The sequence below is a fragment of the Diadema antillarum genome, unplaced genomic scaffold (assembly GCF_040938485.1).
Source record: "Diadema antillarum isolate AM-2024a unplaced genomic scaffold, OU_Dant_1.0 seq00000945_RagTag, whole genome shotgun sequence".
NCBI lineage: Eukaryota > Metazoa > Echinodermata > Echinoidea > Diadematoida > Diadematidae > Diadema > Diadema antillarum.
In genome coordinates this window covers 461,793-488,202 of record NW_027271794.1, presented here as the reverse complement: position 1 = coordinate 488,202, position 26,410 = coordinate 461,793, and the positions used below count along the sequence as shown (strand labels likewise).

The following is a 26,410-nucleotide window of genomic DNA, read 5'->3' as shown; positions in this document are numbered from 1 at the left end:
ATGCTAGGTACATAAGATGCATGGGAAGAGGGTTTATAAAGGCAAGATAAATAGAGAGGAGATAGCTATAGAATGAAATGAAGGTAGTGAGAGATAGACAGATAGATAGAGAGAAAGAGACATGGAGAAAGAGATAAATGTTGATATAGACACAAAAAGAATAGGAGCAGGATATAAATGGATGAATGAAAAGGAAGAGGGTTTACAAAGGCAAGATAAGTACAGAGGAGATAAATATGGACACAGATAGAGATAGATAGAAATATAGAAAGGGAGAGATAAAGAAATATTTCATTTCATTTCGTTTCATTTCATTTCGTTTATTTCCATCATTGCACAAGGATAAAAAACACATGACATATAAAAAACAAAACAACGTTAACACAAGGTATTGTTACATTCATATGCTATACAAATCAGCACAAAGAACACAACTGTAATGATGAAAAATAGAATGCACATAAGAAAGCCTTTAAATGGCTTGTAAGACTGTGCATACCTAATAATGTATAGAAACAGATTTGACATATTGATATAGATTGAAAGAAGAGAGAGAAATATTGATATAGATAGAAAGAAGAATAGGGAGCAGGGTTTAGATGGATAAATGAAATATGCTAGAAAGGAGAGCAGACTATTAAAGGAATACAGCGAGAGACATTTTGTAGATACTCCAGACTGCATGTATGAAAGTGGAGATAGACAGACTTACAGGCAAATACCTATTTGGAGATATTATTAATACCTATCACAGACACAATTTATTTGCTAGGCCCATGACAGTAACCAGTATATTCCTCCTATGTTGCAGGATATTCTTTTCATGAAATGATGAGGGTTCTACAGTTCTACAGACAGTTTAATAACAATTGATGTAAACCTGAGAGCATCCTGGTGTAAATTGACCTGAATTTGGTGTGTTGTACAGCTATCAGTGTGTGGATCCTGTGTTACCCTTTTGCTAGTGATACCTTGAAAGGTCATGAACTACATTGTAACCATGAACTACAAGTTTACATCACTGCAGTTCTACTTTAAATGGAGACATCAAGATTTGTCTCAGATGTACATGACAGTGCTGTCAGACAAAACAAAGAAGAATTTTGATATTTTTTGTGACCTTTTTTAGCTTCAACAACAATAACAACAACAGCAACAACAACAGTAACAAGAAAACAAAACAAAAAATAACAACTAAAAACTCCCACAGAACCCATACGCTGAAATAAAGGAGTAAATCAGTGTGGTCGGCCATGCACCTACCTCGCTGTAACTTGCCAAACTGTCTGATTGATACATGATTCATTCTTCCCAGTCCTATTCTCCCAAAAGCTTTATTCGCATCATCAAAGCCAATATGTGGGACTGCTGTCTTGTTACATTAATTTTGGTCTTCCTATTGTTTTCGTCACTCTAGCGAGCCGGGCTGCAGCCGAAGAATTAGAGGGGATTGGGTGAGCAAAACAAGAAAAAGCATCACAAAATTTGCTTGGCAACTTTGGAGTTCAGTGTGTGGTTACACGCAGAAGTGCTAACAATATCCGGATACATGGCTAATCACTCTAATGTGCAACTGAAGCGCTTTGATGGCACAATAGCACATCCCGTGCGTGTTCGGATTACACCGGTCGTGTTTATCACAGAAAACTCCAAATGTATGTGATGCGAGACACATTTATCCTCTCTGTGCTGTATCGCATTTCCTCAAGAGGGGGATCCCGTGGGGGAAAGTGGGGGGGGGGGGGTAGAACGAACTATAAAGAGAAAGAGAGAGAGAGAGTGTCAAGGTAATGAGATGTGAGAAGGAAATAAAGGAAATACGATGATGGAAAGGAGAAGAAACAAATCTAATCTAGTTGAGTGGAAGGAAGCGGTCAAGAAGACGGAAGTATATTGTTCTCACGCTCGTAGTTTCTCTTTTACTGTCCTGATATTGGAGCGGCCAAGTCTCCACTATTCTGCAGGAGACTTCCCGAGAAATTTACGATTTTGATGAAATAATAAGAGAAATGAAAGCCTCCGTGATTATTGCTTAGTGAGGTGCATGTAACAAACTGTAATCTCCCTGTTATCCCTAATCCCTCTGATTTTGATATGATTATGTGAATGATGCATGATCATGTGTATGTGTGTGTGTGTGTGTGTGTGTGTGTGTGTGTGTGTGTGTGTGTGTTTGTGACAGTGTGTATGCATGAGATTTCTGGGATGAAATAGATTTTTAAAACCTTTGTGTGTGTGAGTGTGGTGGAGATGTTATTTTCTCAACCCATTGAGGACAAGCTGAATTTGCTACAACACACATTTCCCACGGACACCTGCCTGAGTATACTCGGGACTAGTCCTCAACGGGTTTAATGTTTGGTAATTAAGAGTGATCAGGAAATTTGATGCTGACCTCAATAACATTACCTTATCCTGCTGAAGTGTGTGGTAATTAGTCTGTGTACTTTTGAATCCTTTGCAAACTTCTGCCGAAACTCTAATGATCCAGTGTCATACAGAATGATGCTACAAAATTTGGTATCTTGATTCTTTTTTTTTTCTTTTTTTTTTTCATGTTGTTATTGAGAGTCTAGTTTGGCACATTGATTTCCATCCAAGGTCTATTCAAACGCACCTGAAATTAAGAATGCTTGATAGTGAATGATTTCAACACAATGCAAATTATGTGCAGTTGCACTACCCCCCCCCCCCCCAAAAAAAAAAAAGTTAACTCTTGCAATATGCGTCGCCATGCGAAAATCGGTCAAGCTTAATTTTGTGTTGGAAACTCTTATGATGATGAGCACTGTGCTGCTTGTGTGAATGGTACGCAAAGAAATCCTCATTTTTTTTTTTTTGCAATCTCATAATGCAACTCGCCACACTATGTATGTCTGTACACTTGGATGCCAGGGGTCAATCTCTGATAATACAGTTTAGGCATACACAGTCTGGAGATTCAAAGTACTTCTATCATCTGCAGTCAAGTGATTTGTTTTTCTGCCATGCGTGAACAGGGAAAAATAAAATTGATTTTTGCATCGCGATGCAAAAAAAGAAAAACCCCCAAAAAACCCCCAAACAAAACAAAACAAAACACGATAACTCCCATGTGTGAATTGTGACTACAGCAAGGTTATTGAACTCATGACTAAAGAAGTGGGCTCCAACTGTAGTATAATCATCGTAAAGTTTTACCAAGAAATGGAAAAAGGAGGAGGGACAATCTTTAGGCCTACTTGGGGAGTGATTAATGAGGTCATTAATCAATTGATGGGAATTAACAAATCAACGAGGACCATAAAGCTTTTGTGTGTTTGTGTGTGTGCGTGTGTGTGCATGTTTGTGCATCCTATTCTGTGAGTGTGCATGAATACCTATTCTATTCCATATATGTTATGGTGTATGTATGTGTATGTGTGTTTGTCTGTACGTGTATGTGCGTGAGATGGAAGGGGGGCGTAGGGGAGGGGATATTGCAATTTCGTAGGTCCGTGGAAGGAAAATTAGCAATGGCCAGGGACTCGGCAGAAGTAGGTCACTGACCGTTTGGGTCTTACGTGCCATCCCTTTGTCCTGGTGTTGTCTATCCCTGTTTGGTCTTCTACCTAGGAATTGTAAAGGCACTCCTGGAAGCATACAAATGCACATCAATATAGACACGCACAAACACGGACACAAACAGACAGACAGACACAGACACACACACACACACAAACACACACACACACAAACACACACGCACACAAACATATACACGCACACACACACCCTGCACCCATACACATTGTCACATGCACATATGCACGGACACACACATACACACAACACACACACGTACACATACAGATGGTTCATTTCAATTTCTTATTCGTTGTCCCACTGTGTATTGTGATTATTGGCGGCAATTGGAATGATAGGTCCCTGCTCTTAGCACCCATTAAGGCAGAGTGCTATGGGAGGAAAAGTATGGAGAGCTTTGGTCAGAGCCTTGTGTACAGTTTTTGCAAATTTTCAGCTGGAATGCCGGGTGAGGATACCATGGAAACTACGCTCCAAAGAGAAGAAGGGACCGCATCATATGAAACGATCGATTCGTCCAGGCCCCGTCTTTTCCTTCCACATTAAAAGCATTTAATCAAAAGAAGAAATGAAACAAATTTAATGGACGGTTTTAGTGCAGAGTGTTAGCAGTGCTTCAAAGAGGAAAGTCAGAAAAAGTAAATCAGAGGTTTCTCCAGGAGGTGTTGTGCTTGCATTAGGGTTTAATGATTTACAATGACCCCTAATGGCCCTTGCTGCGGGTAGGAGGACTGTACACACAGCAAGACTTAATGGAGGTAATTTTCAGTGGAGCAGAATGACACGATGAGTAGATAAACCCCCCCCCCCCAAAAAAAAAAAAAAAAAAGCAAAACAAAACAAAACAAAACAAAAACAAAAATAAAATAGGAGTTGGAGATAGTGGGGCAGGTAGGAGTGAGGCTGCCAAAATGGGCAAGGTATGGTGGAGAAATTAATGAAGTCACCGGTAAAGTGCAGTGGAGTGGATAGAGAGAGATATAGGTAGATGTATAGATAAACACTGATAGGTAGAGAGAGAGAAAGATATAAAGTAGAGATATATAAATGAGAGAGAGAGAGAGAGAGAGAGAGAGAGAGAGAGAGAGAGAGAGAGAGAGAGAGGAGGGGGAGAGAAGGAGAAGAGGGAGAGAAGACAGAAAGTGGAAGAGAGATATAGAGATAGATAAAGATGGAAAAGAAAGATAGATAAAAGAGAAATAATAGAGATAGGTACATAAAGAGAGAAGAGACAGAAAAGGAAAAACAGAGAGAGGTAGATAAAGAGAGAAGAGAGATAAATAAGGAGAAAAACAGAGAGGTAGATAAAGATAAAGGAGAGATTAAGAAGAAAACAGAGAGATACAGTAGCTAGATAAAGAGAGAAGAGACAGATAGATAGGGAAGAAAAGAGAAAGGTAGATAAAGAGAAAAGAGAGAAAGAGACAGATAAGAAAAAACAGAGAAGTAGATAAAGAGAGAATAGAGAGATAGATGAGGGGAAAAACAGAGAGATATGGAGATAAAGAGAAAAGAGAGGGATAGATAAAAAACAGAGAGAAGTAGATAAAGAGAAGAGAGAGATAGATAAGGAAAAAAACAGAGGTAGATAAAGAAAAGAGAGAGAGATAGATTTAAAGGAGAAAACAGTGAGAGAGATAGATTAAGAGGGAAGAGAGAGGGAGTGAGGTAGATATATGAGAGAGAGAAAAAAAAGAAAGAAAGGTATATGGAGAATAGGAGAGGGAGAGTAAAGAGATAGAGATAGCAAGAGAGAGAAAGGGGTGGGGCAGAAACGATTCACAAAATCAAGTCAGTGTTGAGATGAAGGAATTGATAATTATGCTGAAGAGGTTGTCATACCGTTAGGTTCACATCTGGCTATGAAATAAAGAAAAACTAGAACTCAAGAACAGAATGTGGCATTGCCTCACAACACTTGCATAACTAAAACAAAATTTATTCCTGTGTACATGAAAAATACAGTTGATTTGCCTGTGGATGAGAGGAATTCATTAACATTTCTGTTTGTAATTTTTACTTGTTTTTCTTGAATGGTTTATATCTTATTCTGCCGCAAGGGATGATGGTTCTTTGGCAAACTGGGAATGCCCCCAAGTTGCCATCTTGCATCTTCTTTTAACCCGTTGAGGACGGGCTGATTTTGCTACAACACACATTTCCCATAGACACTTGCCCGAGTATGCTCAGGACTCGTCCTTGGTGGGTTAATATTCATTTGCTTCTGTAACCTTATTTAATTTTTTAAAGGGTGAGCGAGTTTCTAAGTAGATTGGAATCATGTTTCATACAGCATGGATCATTTTATTGACAACAGTAGATACTGTTTGGCCCATATCTACTGGAAATAAATATTGTAATGTCAAACGTGATGATCTCTGCCCATTTCGTTCACTCTGCATTGAGAAATTGCTGAGGTATAGCACTCAAAAAAAAAAAAAAAAAAAATCACAAATTTTTGCCTCTTTAAACAGGCTATGCAATTACGACTACTGTGATGGAAACAGCACCCTTGGCGAAGTAGCTGCGACATTTCGTGGGTAGCAGCAGGGAGTGGGTGTTAAAATTACTTGGCAAAACAGATACGTTTTTTCCTCAGTTACTGTTCTCACTACAGATCTTGGCAGCAAACCTCATGCTGACCCACAAAGATGTTTCCTTCAATTTTGGATTTTTGTGATATCTCTGTGATTGGTCACTCCCCACCTTCTTATACATTTATTTATGCTACTTTGCAACTATTTTGTATTGTTTGGATATGGAAGCAAATGAATGAAATGACATGAAAGAGGATATTCCAACCCACATGAGTATTGTCTATACTTGTTACTGTTTTGTGTGAGTGGCCCTGTATCTATATATTCCCATCTAAAGACATAAATTTGTAAAAGGTACACTACATCAGCCCCTTTGATACATCCTTATCTGTCTGTCTGTCTGTCTGTCTGTCTGGTTGTTTGTCTGTCAGTTTTCTTTCTATTCCTTCATATTGGAATAATTCTGTGTCTTGTTATTCTGTTTCATAGCTACTGGGCACATTTTAGTGACAGCCCTCTTTCAACCTTTTCACTGTAGGATTTTTGGTCCCTAGCTTTTGTATGTTTGTTTGTTTGTTTGATTGATTGGTTGTGTTTTACATGCTTCCTACTGACTTGACCTACATTTTGTTGTTTAACCAAATATTTCTCTCATTTGTGCATTATCATTTTTTTTTTTTTTTTTTTGGGGGGGGGGGGGAGGGGGAGCTTAACAGTGCAGTTTATCAAGTTTATGGATGTAACCACTTCCCACATGCTCCAGTTTATGAGTGTTCACCCTGAGAACAGCAAGCACTGCTTTATAATGATGATAACGGTTGGTGGGTGGGGACGGGATGAGGGTGGGGGTGGTATGGGGATGAAGGGGATCCCGAACGGAAATTAGCTCATCAAAGCAAACAGGGCAGCAGCTAGGTTTTGCAAGCCTCCCCTGGCAAACAAAGATCCATGAAACTTTATTTGATGATTTCTGAGCTGCAGGTTCTAAATCAAGGCCCTGGCTCTATGACATTTTTATACCATTGAGAGTGAGAATGCACCTCTTGACTTTTTTTTTTCAATTTTTCTCTGACAGCCTGAAATACCTTCAAGATTCTTATAGAGGAAAGACTGATCTTATGATCAAATGTTTAACCCGTTTAGGACGGGCTGATTTTGCGACAACATGCATTTCCCATAGACACCTGCAAGTTGATTATGATCATTGTTATTATTCTTGCGTATACCTTTATTACAATTTTCAGTCATATTTTTTTTCTGTTGTATGCATAGTACATGGCAGAGAAGTCACCTGCAATAAAAAGTAATATGCTCATAATATTTACCATTCCATACTTACTAGTCTAGGCATCCCTGGTTTGGGATCATTAAAGGACAAGTTCACCTTCATAAACATAAGGATTGAGAGAATGTAGCAATATTAGTAGAACACATCATTGAAAGTTTGAGGAAAATCAGACAATCCGTTCAAAAGTTATGAATTTTTGAAGTTTTTGTGCAGTAACCGCTGGATGAGAAGACTACTGCAGTGGCTGAATAACTTAGATGTCACATGCGTACAACAATATAAAGAAAATATAAAGAGAATTTCACAAAATTCCATCTTTTGAAAAAAGTACACATTCCCCTGACTCGTTACCGACAAATGTTATGGGTAATATTATTCCTCCTGCCTTTAGAAAGAGGCAAGTCAAGTGCTCTTTATATTATGCGAAAAAAGTGAAAATATGTTGAATTTTCTTTTACATTTTCTTTATACTGTTGTACGCATATGACTCACAAGCTGTAGTAGTCTCCTCATCCAGCGGTTCCAACACAAAAATTTTAAAAATTCATAACTTTTGCATCGATTGTCCAATTTTCCTCAAACTTTCACTGATGTGTTCTACTAATATTGTTGCATTCTCTCAAACCTTATGTTTATGAAGGTGAACTTGTCCTTTAACCTATTGCTTTAGGAATCACGAGGATTTTGCATATATCTAGGTGGGATTTCAAGAGTCTGGTAGGGAAATGGTTAAATGATTTATCGTAGTCTGTGGACTGGATGGGAGGAGATTGCATCAGTACATTGCAACAGGGATTTACATCGTGGGTTAAAACAGTTACTGTAAAACGAGGAATGTTCACATGCATTTTAATTTCGCAAATTTCGCCAGAGCCAAGATTTGCGAAATTAAAATGCACGTGAAAGTTCTTGTCTACACTATACGCATTGAATGTTAGAGGCAACTTGTGAAAATTTCATGTCATGAAAGAGGCTGTCGGCTCCAATTTGCCAAAATTTCATGCTTCGAAAATATTGTGTTTTACAGTATAAGAAACCAATATGCAATGATAACCATTCTTTCCCTCCCTTCATTGGTGATGTAAAGTGAATTCTGAAAGACAATATTTTCTGGGAAGGACTGCAATTTTGTCTGCTTTTCGATTATTTCTGTTTGCGAGCTCCTCGATCGGTTTGTGCTGCAAAGCGGGATTCTTCCTTTAACCCGTTGAGGACGAGTCCCGAGTATACTCGGGCAGGTGTCTATGGGAAATGCGTGTTGTAGCAAAATCAGTCCGTCTTCAATGGGTTAAAGAGTCTTTGGTGCATCTACCATGCTCTCTGCATGAGGCATTCATGGTTACATTTCCTGCGCCTGTCAGGCACTTATGAAAAGCAGCATGAAAAATTGGCTGTTACCTTGACTTTATGGGAATCAGCTCGCGAGTGAACGGGACGAGAATATCATTCTTGCATCAGTTTCAGACGAAATGAAAGAAAGCAAAACAAAATGTGTGAGCTTGGGAGGAGTGTGGCAAAGCTTAGTCCTAGCAATTCTCATCATGCCCAGTTTTTAGGAGAGTGTGGGAGGAAGGGGCTTATGTAGGTTGGTTGGTTTGTAGATTTGTGTCTGGGGGAAAATGTGTGAGGGGAAGAAATGGGTTGGATTCCCAGAGGATCAGAGATTGTTGACTCTCAAAGTGGGTCAAAGGAAGAGGAGGCCATCAGACATTCTTCTTTTCTTCTTCTTTTTTTTTTGCCACTATGGCAGACACTCCTGTATTCCTCCCTCCCACACATTGATTTTAAAAATCTAGGTTAAGTCATTGTGGAGGAAAGGAATAGCCTCTTTGTAATAATATCTTAAGTGCCCTGATGCATGCATTTACTATCTATTTCAACAACAGCAACAAAAAAAATAGAAAAAAAAATACTGGATTAACCCATTGAGGACGGGCTGATTTTGCTACCACACGCATTTTCCATAGACACTTGCCCGAGTATACTCAGGACTCGTCTGCAATGAGTTAACACCTCCTCCTCCTCAATAAAGAAGAAGAGAACCAAATATCAGTAGAAATATTACAATTAGTTTCAGCAGGCTGTATGATTAAGATGTACATGTATGTGATTTCTTTGGACCAGTGGAATTCCACTGCAGTCGAAGTATATTTGGGTGGGTGTGAGCCAGTCGCAATATCTGTCATGCATTCACTGTATGCATGTGCACAGTAATGGCGGCCATGCTGCCAAGTTGAATAGGTTAATGATAACGGCTCAAAGCAGTGTTCCCGGTTGTGTACCTTGCAAATCTCTGGATGGTCACATTGCACAGTAAAGATTTGAGGTGTGGGGGAGCTGGGTAGACAATGTTTGTGACAAAGTTTTATTATAGAAAATTGAGTGGGAGTGACGTACTCTTCACTATAACAGCAGAGACAGGCTGTAGGTTTCATCATGTGTTATGGCATCATCTAACATGGAGCATGGCGGTATCAACCAATATTTTTTTAATTCTCGTACTTGAGCAAAGCTTTATCACATCATAGCATGCACTACATGGGGGCAGAATGAGGATAGTATTACCTTATTCCACAGTGATTCACCGAGAGCCATCACAGGGTGGTGACATGCCATCGTTTTTAGTCGCTTTGCCCCGTAAGGGGCAAACTGACTGATGAAATGAAGGAACACCAAAAACAGTGTGTGGGACTGAGCAATAACATCTTCTTGCTCTTAAGAGGGTGTTATTCATGGAGGTGGTATTCTCGGACATACTGTAGAAACAGGATGAATACATCTGCACAGGCAACCATCAGCCATTCCCAAAGGCTTCCGAAAACATCCGTATCACCCCCGTGCCCATCATTCACCCTCCCCCTCGCCCCTCTCTTGATCCCTTTTCCCCTTCCGAGCCCTCAAAGATGCGGCAGTTCTTATGTCCTCCACTGCCGCGGGCTTTCCGGAGTGTCGGTAACCCGATCCATGGCGTTACAAAGGGCTAGAATTACAGTACCAACATCACTTTTCTTTCTTTTTTTCCTTAGCTCTTCCCCAGTTACCCATCTTTATTAAGTCTGTGCCCTTATAAGGGCTAAGGATAAAGCGCTTTCACGTCATAAACTGCAAAGAAAAAAAAGAAGAAAAAAAGTTTAAATATAATCCTGAGAGCAGAGGAGGATGATTTAAATCTTGACTTAAAGGCAAGCACGGAGTGGTTTCGAAATAAATTGCCACTGTGACCTTATCCTGCCGGATGTCATAAACTGAAATGGCAAATGTCTTGCTTCAGACCCATCTGGTTTTAACACATCCCATGTCATCTGTGATTATAATGCAACCCCTTTTAAAGCCCTTGGAAAATTTTGTTAAAGGACAAGTCCACCTTCATATACATGTGGATTGAGTGAATGCAGCAATATTTGTAGAACACATCAGTGAAAGTTTGGGGAAATTGGACAATCCGTTCAAAAGTTATGAATTTTTAAAGTATCTTCACAGTCACTGCTGGATGAGAAGACTACTAGAGTGTATGATGTCACATGCGTACAACGTTATAAGGAAAACATAAAGAGAATTTCACAAAATGTTACTTTTTTAAAAAAGTGCACATATCCTCGACTCGTCACTGACGTATGTTAAGGGTAATATTATTCCCCTTGCCTTCTGAAAGACGGAAGTCGAGTGTTCTTTTATTATGCGAGAAAAGTAAAAATATCGTGAATTTTCCTTGTACTTTCTTTATATACATGTAGTTGTACACATGTGACATTACAAGCTTTAGTAGTCTTCTCATCCAGCAGTGACTAAGCAGAAACTTCAAAAATTCATAACTTTTGAATGGATGGTCCAATTTTCCTCAAACTCTTGCTGATGTGTTCTATTAATATTGCTGCATTCACTCAATCCACATGTCTATGAAGGTGAACTCGTCCTTTAAAGAATAAAGAAGGCAATATGCTACAAGTAATCTAATACTGTAAAATGAGGAATTTTCGCGTGCATTTAAATTTCGCGAATTTCGCGAGAGCCAAAATTCGCGAAATTAAAATGCACGCGAAAGTTTTCGTCTACACTGCATGCATTGAATGCCAGTGGCAATTCGCGAAAATTTCATGCCATGAAAAAGGCTGTCGGCTCCAATTCGCGAAAATTTCATGCCGCGAATATATCATGTTTTACGGTATTGTGTTTTCAGAATAGTTGCTGATGTAAATGTACACTATTTGTAATCAAGGCAGGTAGCAAAAAATTTACTGATTTTAAATGTGCTCTATACTGTTTTTGATGTAAAATACTGTATACGCCATACATTTCGCGAGTCTAAATTTTCGCGAAACGAGACTTCCTAGCGATTTCACGAGTGGTTAAATTCGGGATCGTGGAGTCCTGTACTGAACGGAGAAATGTGTACGCGTTACGTCACATTCAAATCAGGAACAGAGTCAATATTATTTCGCGTGTTTTTAATTTCGTTAATAGCAGCTGACTCACGAAATTCGCGAAAATAAAAACAATGCAAAATATTCGGTGTATACAGTAGTCAACACCACGGGCAGTGTTTCTGTCAGTCATTACTGATCCTTTTTCATTTTCAGTCGGAAATGAAAAACAAACAAACAAAGAAACCAACATGGGTGCCACTACTTTGTTGTCAATTACATATGAAAAATAACCAACAAACAGACAGACATGATACTACCGGATTGCCAATTAACTTGTTGAAGACTATAGTCCCGATAATTCTAAGGCTCGGGTAAATGGGAAATGTGTGTCATAGGAAAATTAGTCCATCTCCAACGGGTTAGCTTTTAGCCCTTAGTGATACTGTCATATTTTTCTGTTAACCCTCACCTGTACACTGACACTGTTTGAATTGTCTTTTCTCTATCATGCATTTGACTATGGAATAAAGACACTGTTTTGCAGACTCCTCTTAATCTTTCAACATCATGTTCAAAAAGTTCTCAGCTGTGAACATTTCTTGAAAGAGCTTCCTCTCCATTCCTTTGAAGGAATATGATGGTTTCAACATAAACTTTATAGGGACACGATAGCTATATTTCAAATGTGATCAATGCTGACAGTTAAAGGAGACCTCCGGATGATTTTCAGACTTTTACATTTGAACAACTGTAAACTTAGTATACAGAGTATAGAGTTTTAGAATTTATAGTGATTGGGGTGCAGAATAAGAATGTTTTCAAAATTTAAAACAGTTTGCAATGAACAAGGATGATGACATGGCAGCCTCAACATAAGAATGCATGAGTTGGGGCTCAAGGAAGCAGAACAAAAGAAGAAGGCATGCATAGATTTCACACAGGTGAATGTGTTGAGCAAGCGGTATTGTAGTGGAATTACAAAACAGCTGCTATATTTCTGAAATATGTAAGGCTCCTTTGTCATCAACACTATTCAGTGTGATTTGTTTCAGATTTTTCAGAGTACTAGTTTTTCTGCCCAAGAACTACAATAAATTCCACAAATCTATATGTGGAGCTGTTGATTTATGAACTACATGATGTGAAATTATGAAAATCATCTGGAATGCCCCTTTAATGCATTGTTTTGATACAAGACCCAGATAAGCCATGCATCCATGCTAAACAGAAATTTCTGCAATGTCTGGGAGGGAGTACTTCAACTGTAGTAGTTCAATTACAATTTATTTGTAATGGTTATAGAGGTGTATGCTATCTTCAAGTAAGAATGTGAAGTTGGATGAAAAAAAAAAAATCAAAGATGATAATTGACCCAGATGACGATGTAATAAAGACGATATAATTAACCCAGATGATGACGTAATAATCCCACAGTCATTTCCAAAAGACAAGGAAATGACTGGCAGTCAACCTGTGAACCTCTCAAACGGGAAATGGACCCAGGTCGCTCATCAGAGTCTGGCATCTCAAGTAGATGTGAAAGTACCACTCAACCGGTATTAGCGCTTCCGTGACCTTTGGATGCCAACTGTGCAAATGCCAGCGATAACGGCAAAAAGCTGTTAGTGCATACATATCCTGACAGGTATGGGTTTGAAGTACAACCCGCAGTATAAATGAAAAAGGTGTGCAAATGTGGGAACCTACGTCAATCAGGACCGACTTGACAACTCTGACAAGAATGTGAGTCAATCCTTAACCCGTTGTGTGCGCTGAGTGCTGAGTGCCACAGAAACACCCATTATAGTTGAACACTGTTACCGTCTAAAGTCCTTGGCGCAAGAAGAGTTCAAAAAATGTGATAAAAACTGACGATAACCTCAGTCATTTATATGTATTGTGTGTGTGTGTTTGTGCATATTAACTCCTGGATTGTGTTGTACAAGTTTACTGTATTTTCATTTGCTCTGTGGGCTTTTGAGCCAGAAGGGCATTAATGCCATCAGATCTCTGCCCTCCTGCTTGTAACCTGATGAAACAGATGGGGATTATATTCTTTAGATAGCTGAAATGCATGTGTGTATCTGTAAGGAAAATGTGTGGCAGAGATGAAAATATACAATTGTATGTCAATTTTGTATTGTATTTGTATGTTAATTTCTGTGGTACTGTAGCTATAAACAGACATGCTTTATGGCGATTTTCTTGCCCAATGCTACATGAGGCTCCCTCACTTACTTAAATTGATTCTTTTTACACCATCTGGCTAGGTGTAGCATAGACCCCGCTTACAGTGAGTGAAAAGGCCGGGCTCCGCCCAGGCCGAGCCCGGCAGGCCGAGCCCGGCCTTCCTTTCACTGTAAACGTGCAAAAAGCCAAATGCGGTACCAAATTGCGACCGGCGCGCTCCCAGTAATAATCGTTTGTTTACAAGTAGAGCGCCACTACGAAAAAATATTGAAAGGTTTGAATAAAAAGCCCAGGCCGAGCCCTCCACTGTAAACGGACAGAATTGCGGGGCCGAGTACCGCAATTGAGACCGGGTTCAGCCCAGCCATGCACTGTAAACGGGGTAAAATGGTTTGTGTTTATGCTCAATTTGCGAAGGTAGAATCAGCGTTTTGAAACGCTGATTCAAAACGCCGTTTACGGGAGCACTGTTTATGCTCACTTTCTTCGAGCCTTGGAAAGAGCGTTTGCGATTGCTTCGCTGACCTCAGCAGAGGCAGGTCAAATTGGGGCGCGCGCTGCGATCGGTGGCCTGGCCTGGAGAGCAGCTGAGAAAGATATGCGTATGCACAGTACATGGGAAAACTGCACAGGCCAGGGTAGCTGGCTGGCCGGGCGCGCGCTTTTTCACTGAACCGGAAAGGTGTTTAGATTACGTCACTCTAAACGTGTTAAGAAACGCTGTTGCGTTCATGCTTCCCCATCAAACGTGATTAGTCAGAAACGGCGATCGTAAACGCACCTGTTTGTGCGTTTTGGATCGGCGTTTTGAATCAGCATTTCTATAGAAGTGAGCATGAACGCAACAGTGTTTTGCACTAATCACGTTTCAAAAGCCTGATTTTGGCCCCCAAAATGGAAGCATAAACGCACCCTAAGACTCTCCCATTGTAGCATATTCAGGGAAGTTTGGATGGGAGGGCAAAGGGTGCTGATGGAGTCAGCAAATGGCTGCTAAACTTTGCCGATGCTGTCGTAACAACCAATATCCAGTACCAATACGAAGGGATTACATTATTGTCTGCGTTCCTTTTGTCCTCATTAGACAATTTAAACATGAGTTACCCGGGTATTTGGGACAGTCTAATGATCAAATCTCTGTCCTGTAATTTTGTGTGTGTGTGTGTGTGTGTGTGTGTGTGTGTGTGTGTGTGTCTGTTCTGCACCTTTCTGTCTGTTGATGTTTCTCCTTGTGCTTGCTAGTTTCTTTGTGCATTTTGCAGTTTTGTTCAATCTTTCATACATTTGTATGATCTCTGTATTCCTCTTTGATTTTTGTTTTTCCAGTTTGCCCTACACGACAAGATTTCTTTCATTTCTGTGCTGTTATCGCCTCGCTCAGTGTTGATGCAAATAACTCTGCTTGGATGCTGTGCTTACGTGAATGATGCTCATAGCACTGTACTCTGCAAAAGCATATGTGTGTATGAGCATGTCACAAGGAGGTCTTGCAGGTTGTACTACACCCTGAAAGACTTTTTATATAGTGGAACCTATAGCCATTCATCACCAGTAATGGTTGTCAATAACGATTCCAGAGGAGAGAAGACTAGACACTTCAACGCAACGTGCAGTGGTGATGACGCACGTACATTCAGCGTCGTGTACAATAGCGGGCAAATGCAATCAACATCCAACTATGCAGCAGGAGTGGATGTGAGACCCGCACTGTAATTGTGAATAGAAACTAAACTTGGGATGTGCGTAGTGCTTTCTTCTTCCTTTGTCAGTCCCACCTGTACTTCTTCGTGCTGTATTGATGTTATGGCATCCATTTCAGTTGTAGGAACCTGTCAGTTCTCTCTATTCTATATTTTCGTATCTGGCATCATGCCATGTAATCTGTTCTCTCCTCTTTTTCCTTACTCTCAAATGCATGCCACTAGCCTCAGAGAGTAAGCCATCGATGCTGAGAGTTATAAACAATAATGCTGTCTGTCGTTTCCTGAGGTATTCCACCTTGCAAGATTACAGGCGTCGACTCCATTCCCTTTACGTTCCTTCCTCATTATGATATGATCTATCTTGCCTACTGTCCCATAAAGTGGGGACTAGAACCTCACCCAATCATTAAAATGAGCGAGTAAGTTAGGAGGAAAATGAGTAAAGCTCTGTTTCTTTTACAGCATTCCTTCCTGCCATACATTATCCTCTTTAGCATGTGTGTACTGTAAAATGAGGAATGTTTGCGTGCATTTTCATTTCCCAAATTTTGCAAGAGCCAAGATTCGCAAAATTTAAATGCCCATGAAAGTTCTTGTTTACACTATACTCATTAAATGTTCGAGGCAACTTACGAAAATTTCATTCCGCGAAAAAGGCCGCCGGCTCCAATTTGCGAAAATTTCATGTGGCGAAAAGGTTGTGCTTTACAGTCATTGAAGAGGGTGAAGATTGGCATAACATACATACATGCATGCACGTGTTCATACATAATATGCACATACACACATATGTGCATACATGTACATACACACACTTTTGTACAAACATTCATTTATACATGCATACATTCGTACATAGATATAATCACATTATATACCTACACACATACATACACACACATACATTTCGAAAAATGTATTTGTGATTGAAAGCGGAATAAATAATAATAATAATAATAATAATACACACATACATACACCCATACATATATACATGAATACATAAGTACATACCCACACACAAACACCTTTCAGTAGCAAGAAACTATACTCCTTCAATCTTTATAGGTTTAGAATCTTTTGCTCCCTTTGAATAGGCCATTTGCGTTAAGATGTGAAATGAGTACTTAGTGGATGTTTATAAAAGTGAATGACTTAAAAAGCCAGGAAAAGGGGATAAATAAACCCCCCAAAAAACTTATGTGGATAGAAAGGGAATACTTGTGTGCATCAGCATTCTTTTTGTATTGCATCTGAAAACGCATTTGTAATGCCACGAGTACAATTGCCCTATTGCCATTTGCACTGACCTACAACTACCTCAGAATTGGTGAGGCTGCTCATTAAGATTGCTGGCATGACCTCACTCACTCACGGTAAACAACCCAAGACGGAACGCCCGCAGTAATCCGACTCGCACAATACGGACTGAAGCAGCAGCAGCATTATTCACATTGATAAATGATGTTAGATCAGAAATGGTCGTCAGATATCTGGAGTATCTGTGAGTGGCTGCTTTTTTCTTTTCTTTTCTTTTTTTTCTGTTCCCTTCAGTATGCCAGTCTTTGGAAAGAAAACCTCTAATTTATGGATGAGTGGGTAGATCATGCCATCAAGAATGTGAAGGAAAGGATGCAGCAGAGGAGAATCTGTTTTGATGAAATGCCCTGATTCCAAATAATGAGCTTAAAGGGACTCTCCACTCTAGGACTTTGCGAGAAAAAAACGAAGAAGAAGTAAAGTCACAATACATTGATAAGTAAAAGTTTCATTTGATTTGGAGAGCAATGACAAAATGATGGAATTGTTTTATCCACTTTAAACATATTTTCCATGAAACAGTGGTATCAATAACAGTCGATTGTACATACAGTATGTACAAAGGAAGTGATGTTATTTCCTGACTACTCTAAGTAATGGTTTTTACATAGGAGAACTATAAACTAATTTTTGTATTTGTCAATCATTCAGCAACTATAATCTTCCACCTTCACAAATTCAATGTTGCTAAATTTGTGCTAACTATAGAAGAACTCAGGATGCAGAATGTGATATCTTAACTTGACTTCATCTCAGTAAGAAAAAAAAAATCATATTTACTTGGGATCCCTGTCATGGGTAGATTGAAGACTAGTGGTGCTATGTCATCTGGCTGCATATATGACTGTGATCGATATATCTGTTCCCTTTAGAACATGTGAGACTTTGAAATTATATTACTTTCATTTTTTTTTTCTGACTGAAACCTTCAGTGTTCTGTTTGTGTAATTTTATTGTTTGTATATTAAAATCAGCTGGACCATGGGCTAGTTTTTTTCCCCACTTTAAAATTTAAGGGCAATGGAACAAACCTGTATAAAGTATGTTCTAACCATGCGAGTACCAATATCTTGTTGATATGGGCAACTCAACAGGACTTCTGTAGCCTCATACATCTTAATTTGATGCTCATCTGCCATTTTAACAAGTTCAATTTCACTAATTTCTCTTTTACTAGTGTATAGAAATTGCCTTTTTGGCTCATGCCCATGTAACACTGAATTACTTTGTTTGCTTGTTTTGTTTGTTTGTTTTGTTTTGTTTTTTTACTTCCAAGGCAGAGAAAATCAAATGTCACTTTATCATCAAGTTGGTTGAGATTCTTTTTTATGCCTCCGCCACGAAGTGGTGCCGGAGGCATTATGTTTTCGGGTTGTCCGTCCGTCCGTCCTTCCGTCCGTCCGTCCGTCCGTCCGTCCTTCCGTCCTTCCGTCCGTCCGTCCTTCCGTCCGTCCGTAATGAATTTTGTGGACAAGGTAACTATCGAAACCTGTTGAGGTATCCTAATGAAACTTGGCATGTATGTGTATTAGGGGGTGAAGTTGTGCCTATCAACTTTTGGGTGCACATGCTCAAGGTCAAAGGTCAAAAGGTCAAGGTCAAATACATAAAATTTCACTATTTCCACCATATCTATTGAATGCCTGAAGATATTTTCTTGAAACTTAGTGTATACATGTATTACCCAATTAAGATTCTCTGGTGAAAGTTTGGGTCATGAGGTCAAAGGTCAAAAGGTCAGGGTCAAATACATAAAATTTCACTATTTCCACCATCTATTGAATGCCTGAAGAGATTTTCTTGAAACTTAGTGTATACATGTATTACCCAATTAAGATTCTCTGGTGAAAGTTTGGGTCATGAGGTCAAAGGTCAAAGGTCAAAAGGTCAGGGTCAAATACATAAAATTTCACTATTTCCACCATATCTATTGAATGCCTGAAGATATTTTCTTGAAACTTAGTGTATACATGTATTACCCAATTAAGATTCTCTGGTGAAAGTTTGGGTCATGAGGTCAAAGGTCAAAAGGTCAAGTAAAAATATTAAAACTTCTTTTTTTTCTCCGTACCTTGGAAAATTGTTCAAGGTATCTTCATGGAACATAGTATATACATGTACTGACTGGAAGTGATTATCTAGAGAATGTAGGGTTCATGGGGTCAAAGGCCAGGGGTCATAGGTCAAGTGCAAGACTTCAAAATTTTACTATTACCCTCATATTTATGCAATGCCAGCAGGGTTATTTTTTTACACTTGGTGTATGCGTGTGTAACCTAATAGAAATTCTCTGGAAAGTTTTTTTTTTTCTCTTTTTGCCTCAAAGGTCAAAAGGTCAAAGATGAAGTGAAAGTGCTGAACTAACTTTTTCCTCCATATCTCGGAAGTGACTCAAGTTACCTTGAAACTTAGTACATATTATGCATGTTCTACCTGAAAGTAATTATCTTACGAATTTTAGGGTCAAGGGCCAGATGAAAATGGTAACAATTTACTATTCAATTCAGAAATTGCACTTTTTCTCCACACCTGTACCTTGAAAATTACTCAATGCCTAAATGTATGAATGGGTCAAAGTCAAGTTAAAGTCCTTAAATCCCTAGATACATGCTCTCCTATTCATCCAATCAAACCTACGTCAAGGAAGGTGAACATTCAATACATTTGTGACAAACTTGTCATTCCAATATTTTGCCAATTTTGTGAAAATGTAATCATACTGTGTCCACATGTACTATCTAGACCTATTGGGGAAAATCATGCATTATGGCGGAGGCATACCAGTCGCCAAAGCGACATTTCTAGTTTAATTGCATTTAATACAAATTAGTAGTGCATACTACATTGCAGAACAAAAATTCTTACTATTAGTGAGCTGACCAGTTTGAGAAAGCTCCAAATAGTCGATGGGAGTAAGCCAAACAGTCATAAAATTTCTGACCAATCTTCCACTTTTGCGTGCATACTTTGTGCATAATACTATGTTTGTTTTTTTGTGGGTTTTTTAACTCTTTATGTGCCATGGTGTAAACCCCCTGAGTGCCACATTATTCTGAGACAGCAACGTAGTCATGCTTTGGGGAAACATTCTACTTTTCAAATCTACGTTAGTTCAATAGATTTCAGTTCCCCTGGTCATGTAATGAGCAAAGGCGTAGAGAAAAATGCCAAACTTTCCTTTGATGTAAGTTGTAAGACAAATCTATAACCGTTATTCTTTTAAATGACCAGTAGCTACATTATTGTAGAGGCATGACTTTTGCACACAAAACACTGCCTAAAACTTCGAATTTACTCACAAATCCAGTTGGGAACACCACGTGATAGCCAATCATCATACATAAAATGCAAGCTACATGTGCCAGGAATGGAATCTCGAGAAACGCTTTCATTTTACTGCGGCATTTGACAATTTATCGATCAGTTTGGGCGGGTTTGTGGGTTTGAGCAGAATATGCAAAGTTGGCGTGCCGTCGACTGAATCGGGCATGCGAACGTGGCACTTAAAGAGTTAACTGGCCTTCATTCTTATTTCATTCATACAGAATGCTTTGAAGTGACTACTGCTGACCAATTATTCATATGCTTCAGTCACCTTATTCAAACACGAGGCCGCATTCTTATTCTGCATCATTGCTGTCCTTGTGTCCAGCAGTGTTTACTACTTTTCAGTGGAATGTGTGATTATCTGCCATTCCTTTAAATAATATGTCACATTTCAGCCTTCTAAAATGTTGTCCCCCCGTGGTAGGATTATGAGGTGCACAATTGGGGACCTCGATAAACTCCTTGTTGTTGTTGTTATTTGCTTGTTTGCCTTTGTTTTGATTTTGTGCGGTATGTGATCACTGGACAGAAATGCTTCAGTGGGTTTCCAGCTAGATTATAGATAAACTTTGCATTCGGAAACCTTTTACCTTTTTTTTTTTAAAGACTAGTCACTAATCCTGTTATTTATAATACATGGTCAGAGAAATGGAGAAAACCAATTTTGTGGGAATAATCCATGGAGTGATTGCTTTTTTCTTTTTTTTTTCATGAAAGTCTCAGAGATTATTGCTTCATCTGAGCTTTAAAATAGAACTTTAGGGAGAAGGAAGGTGGCATTAATGCAGCCACATTTTTTTTTTTCGCCGAGACACCATAGAGTATCCTGTCTGTTTATAGCAGAGGGCATACAATGCCTTGCACTGTGATATTTAGACAGGGCGCCCACCACTAAACCAAGCTGTGATTCAATCAGTAACTTGATTCTAGCAGAGACTTTCCAGCCTCATTTCCATCTGGCTTTTTTTTTTGTCCCCTTCTGGCTATGAGCAGAATAGCTTGGAATGTAAATATATATATCTATATATATCTATATATATATGGTGTATAGATATATTTATATCTCACTCAAACATGAGGCCATATTGTTATTCTGCATCATTGCTGCATGTGTCTGTGCTGTAGTATATACTACCTTTCAATATGATACTATATATGTCATACTTATGACTAGTCTAATTTTGGAATAGGGACTTCCCAACAATGGCGCGAGTGGGTGAATTTGCGATAGTGGGATATGGTATTGCACAGAAAAATGTATGCATGCACGTCACATTAATGTCGGGATCACAGTCAATATTTTTGCATGCCTTTGAATTCGCAAATAGCATGCAAGTCTCAAAATTCTCGAAAGTAAAAACCTTGCAAAATGTTCACCGTATACAGTATTCCTCTTATACAGTGTACATTATGTATATATACATGTATATGTATATATAGAGAGACAGACAGACAGACAGACAGACGGGCAGGCAAACAGACAGAGAATGAAAGAGAGAGACAGAAAGAGAGACAAACAGACAGACAGACAGACAGACAGACAGAGATTACTTGTTGGAGGATGAGATGTGATCTTGTGGAGGCTTGAGGTTTAGACACTCTGTCTGTCCGGGTATTATTCTGTCAGTTGACCACAGTACTACTCTTGTCCACAAACCCATCTCATTTACATCTGATCATTAGCCACCAATGTGAACTTCAACTCTTCCACACTTATAAATAGTATCACTACTTGATAGGATAATTTAAAGTAAGATATTTTCACAGCATGAAATTTTCATAGATTGGAGCTGATGGCCTTATATGCGGGATGAAATTACCACAAATTGCCACTTACATTCATTGCATATAGTGTAGACAAAAACTTGCTCATGCATTTCTGGTTTTACAAGACATTGTTCTCTTTGATGCTTGCTTGTTGTTTTTTTATATATTGTCTCCCTTTCATCTTGTAGAAAGTTGATCCCCTTTCCAGTATTTAATGACCTCATATTTGATTCAATCAACAGAGTGACATACTGAAGAGCCTGCCAAATTTCAATCACACACATACAAATAATGCAGTGACAAATTGATGCCATTGTCAATTTAATAAACTGGTTTTTTGAGTAATCATAAATATTCAGTTCGACATTCATCATTACTCTAAAATTCCCCCTTAAAAATTAGCCTTAATCTGTGAAAAATCACATATTTTACTAGTGTATTATTGGACTTAATAAGTACAAGCTTAGTGTTCATTTATAGTTCTGTTCATCAGAAGAATGATATAAAGTGAAGGAGGCATTAAAAATGGCATGCACCCTCAGGGAAAATGTGGATTTTGTACGCATCAATCATCTTGGGTAGAATCTTGCATCTCATTGTCCCCATGGCAACCGCCATGACAACTGTCTTGGCTGCTTAATCCACCGAGTGGGGTGCGTAATCACCGGGGGGCATTGCAGCTATTTTAGCAGTCGACTGTCTCAGAATCAGGCTGATAGCTTTGAACCACCAGAGTCTGGAGTTAACTTGCTTAGATAGAATTAGAAAGCCATTCTTGGTGTAAGCAGAGAAATTCTGTATATGAAGAGATGGAATAGATACAGTTTGGGAGAGAAAGATAGACAAGTGGACAGATAGATAGAGATAGAGGAAAAAAATATATGCAGATAAGAGACAAATGGAAATAGATGGATAGATAAGAAGATAGAAGAACAGATAGAGGTAGATAGATGGATGGATTGGTAAATATTAAAGAGAGAGAGAGAGAGAGAGAGAGGGAGAGAGAGAGAAGAAGAAGAGGGAGAGAAGTGGGAGAGAAGTGGGAGCAGAGAAATATTGAAAGACAGTGGTAGACTGGGAGTATAGGAAGGAAGAGATTGGAGAGAAAGATATACTCAAAGAAGAAGATATGAATGAATATCATTGGACGAGGGAAATAAACATAAGGGAGGAAAAGAAATGAGTGGTAAGAAAACACAAGGAAAGGCGAGGGGCATGGGAGAGGAAGGGATGTAGGTGACAGAGCAGAATGGAAGGACGTGTATTTGACTTGGCTGCAGGTATATGGTATTTGGTTTTTGCTATATGGTATATGATATATGGTATATGGTATATGGTATATAGTATATTGTATATGGTACATATGGTATATATTACCACCCTAGTTACCAGTGAGACATATACAATATTGTTGCATCCCCATGTTTTACAAGTTTTACTGCCGATGAATTGCTCTTCAAGTAGGCATCAGTTAAGATGAAATAGCTAGCCCACTTCGATGTCAGAGCTTTGTGGTTAACAGTGTACATGACCACAATAGCTGGATGAAATCGCCAAATGTTGAGTTCCTGATGTTGATGCCCTCAATTTCCTTGAACCTGATCTGTCAAATGATATATAATGTGTCCCATTATACTTCCAAAATCCTACCACAGAAGCTGCAAAAGACCGCTCAACAGTCTAACAAATCTTGAAGAGAAAATTGGGACTGATATTAAGATGCAATCAAGCCCCCCCCCCCCTCGAAGCATAGTACTAAATTCAACTGTTGTACTTCAAATTTCTTTTTACCAATGATGCAGAAAATGGAGAGAGTCCCCTGTTCCAGCCAGATGAGGAGGAGGAGGAGGAGGAGAATGGAGGGGAGAATGCACTCCAGCTCGATGTCCTCCCACCACCAGCCAAGAAGGATGAGAGTGAGGATGACACCGGTGAGTCTACACCCCCTCATCTCTTCATTTGCATAGATGATCCTATGAGCCGCTCCTTCTTGTCTGACAAGATTTATCCTGGGATTGTGCCTTGCATCAGCTTTCCTGCATCTGTATTAATTTTCTTATTGTTAGTAGAAATAAGACCTAATCATGGTCTTCAGCAACTTTTAACAACTTTCTTAGACATGTTTCCCCACAAATTAATACCTGCCCTCTTTTATGAAAGTCTGAAAGAACTAGATTTTTTGTTTTGCTTTGTGTTTGAGTTTGCCTGTTGTTTTTCAACAAAACTTTAAGCTTTATACGCCCAAGAGAAGCTTGGATAGGGAAATTATTCCAAAATATATAATATTGCCCTAGAACCTGTGTTTTTTAATTTGTTATTAATTTTTTTTACACTGTCTGGGTTGAAAGAAACACTTTTGCAAAAGATAGTAAATACGGAATTTGAATTACTTGCATCATTTGCTACTTTTCAAACTCTGTATTTTATTATTTTGTTTGTAAACTGGCTTGAAATCTAGTATGTATAACTGAAGGTCATTCCCAACTTCAGGATATAGTGTGTTTTCCTTTTTCCTCTCTATTATCTACCAGCCAGTATGAGAGTTGAAAATTAATAAGAAACATACATGTAAGATTGAAAGATGCTTTCACTGTCGTATTGGCTGGGTAAGAAAAAGAAAGTATATTGATCTTAAATGGATGTATCTCTGAGAGCGAATAACTCCCGTCAGCTACACCTTGTATTCAACACAATGTCACGATGTTGTCAGTCCTTTCCTTAATATAGGTTGCTGGACAACAAGCGTAGATAACCTGATAAGATCGGCATTGCAGATTCCAGGTCATATTGTGATTTGTGATGGATATTGTTGTATCCTCCAGCATCATCTGTAGAGTCTTTGAGGGATTTCTCTTTTTTGTGTGTGTGTGTTTTGTTTTTAATAATCTTGCTGGGAACAGGTTAATCATCCTGTGCAATCTGTACAGTATGTCCCCCCCCCAAAAAAAAAAAAAAAAAAAAAAATACTATCGGATTTTAGCATTGAGAACTTCCAATATGATTAAACTGACTGAATGCTATTTCAGGGTCTAAAAACATAACATCTTACATATATTTTGCAGAAAACCTCATTCAGTTCGGTTAAGTGGTCACAGAGAAATGTGAATCATTGTGAAGCATGTCGTGGATGTGATTCTTCCAAGTTTAGCACTTGATGCTCTTGGCTATGCATATTAGTGTGTCAAACACAATGGACAGAACTTGGAGGGAAGGGATTCCTGACATGCTCTACAAAAATCCTCATTTCTCTTTGACCACTGAAGCAAATTGGTTGGGATTTTTGCAAGACGTGAGCAATAAATTATAGTTTCACACCCTGAAATTGTATTTGGATTGATTCACAATTTTTAAAGTTATCATTGTGGAAGGTTCCGTTGTAATTTTTTTTTTGACATAATGGTACAGTTCTGCTCTGCAATTGACAGAGTCTTTTATTTCTCTGATCATTCCTTTAATGAATATTGAATACATGGTACATATCATTTCCTCCATTCAGGCTAATTTTCCTGCTGACACCAAAAGCATTATCCCATTCTATCTAACTCTGATTTACCAATTCATTTGATTTTCTTTCCCAGTCTAGCCACCAAATGCTTTTTTTTTTAAAGTAGCTGCAGTTTAACATTAAAAGCAGATATACTAAAGAAAAAATATTAAACACAGCCATCTAGTAAAATATCAGTGTAGCAGTGCTGCACCTACACACATGTATGACATGTAACTCCATGGAAATGAAGAACCATTTGACTATAACTTTTATTCAATTAACAAAATAACATTAATAATAAAACAAAATTTCTAAAGCGCCTTTACGATTATGATTAAATGCTTGAGGCGCTTGGGTAAATAAAGTAAAATCAATAATTTCACTGCCCTCCCCTTTAATTTTTTAATGAATGTTTTAGTCTTAATCTTCAATTTCTTGAGCATATATTTTTTTTATATGTCAAATCTTTATTTTCAATTTCGTCTTAATTTCTGATACAGTGGACTCCCATTATAACGAAGTCCTCGGGACTGGCGGTTTTCTTACGATACATCAAAATTCTGTTGTAACCAAACAGATAAACAATAAAATTACATATACAATAGTAGATAATCTTGGGGCCTGAATTTTTACTTCATCGTAACTGGAATTTCATTATAACCGTGTCGTTATAATGGGAGTACACTGTATGTAGCTGATAATGCAGTTCATTAAAGTCTTATACGGCGTAGCTCTCTCTTTTTCTTTTGTGTTTTTTTGTTTTTTTGCCTGTTCTTGTTTTTTCCACTTTCCCTTGCAGTCTTCTTGACTTTCTCTTATCTTTCTGTCTATGTCACCGTGTATGTGTTTGTCCCATGTCTGCA

General features: G+C 38.6%; 1 protein-coding gene across 1 annotated transcript in view; it reads left to right on the top strand.

The window, feature by feature from the left end:
* LOC139741673 (uncharacterized) overlaps positions 1-26,410 on the top strand; it is a 130,157-nt gene that overhangs the window by 81,018 nt on the left and 22,729 nt on the right. Inside the window, exon 8 of the mRNA XM_071652253.1 lies at positions 23,863-23,991. Within this exon, the coding sequence (XP_071508354.1) occupies positions 23,863-23,991 (129 nt within the window). The remainder of the gene's footprint in view (positions 1-23,862; positions 23,992-26,410) is intronic.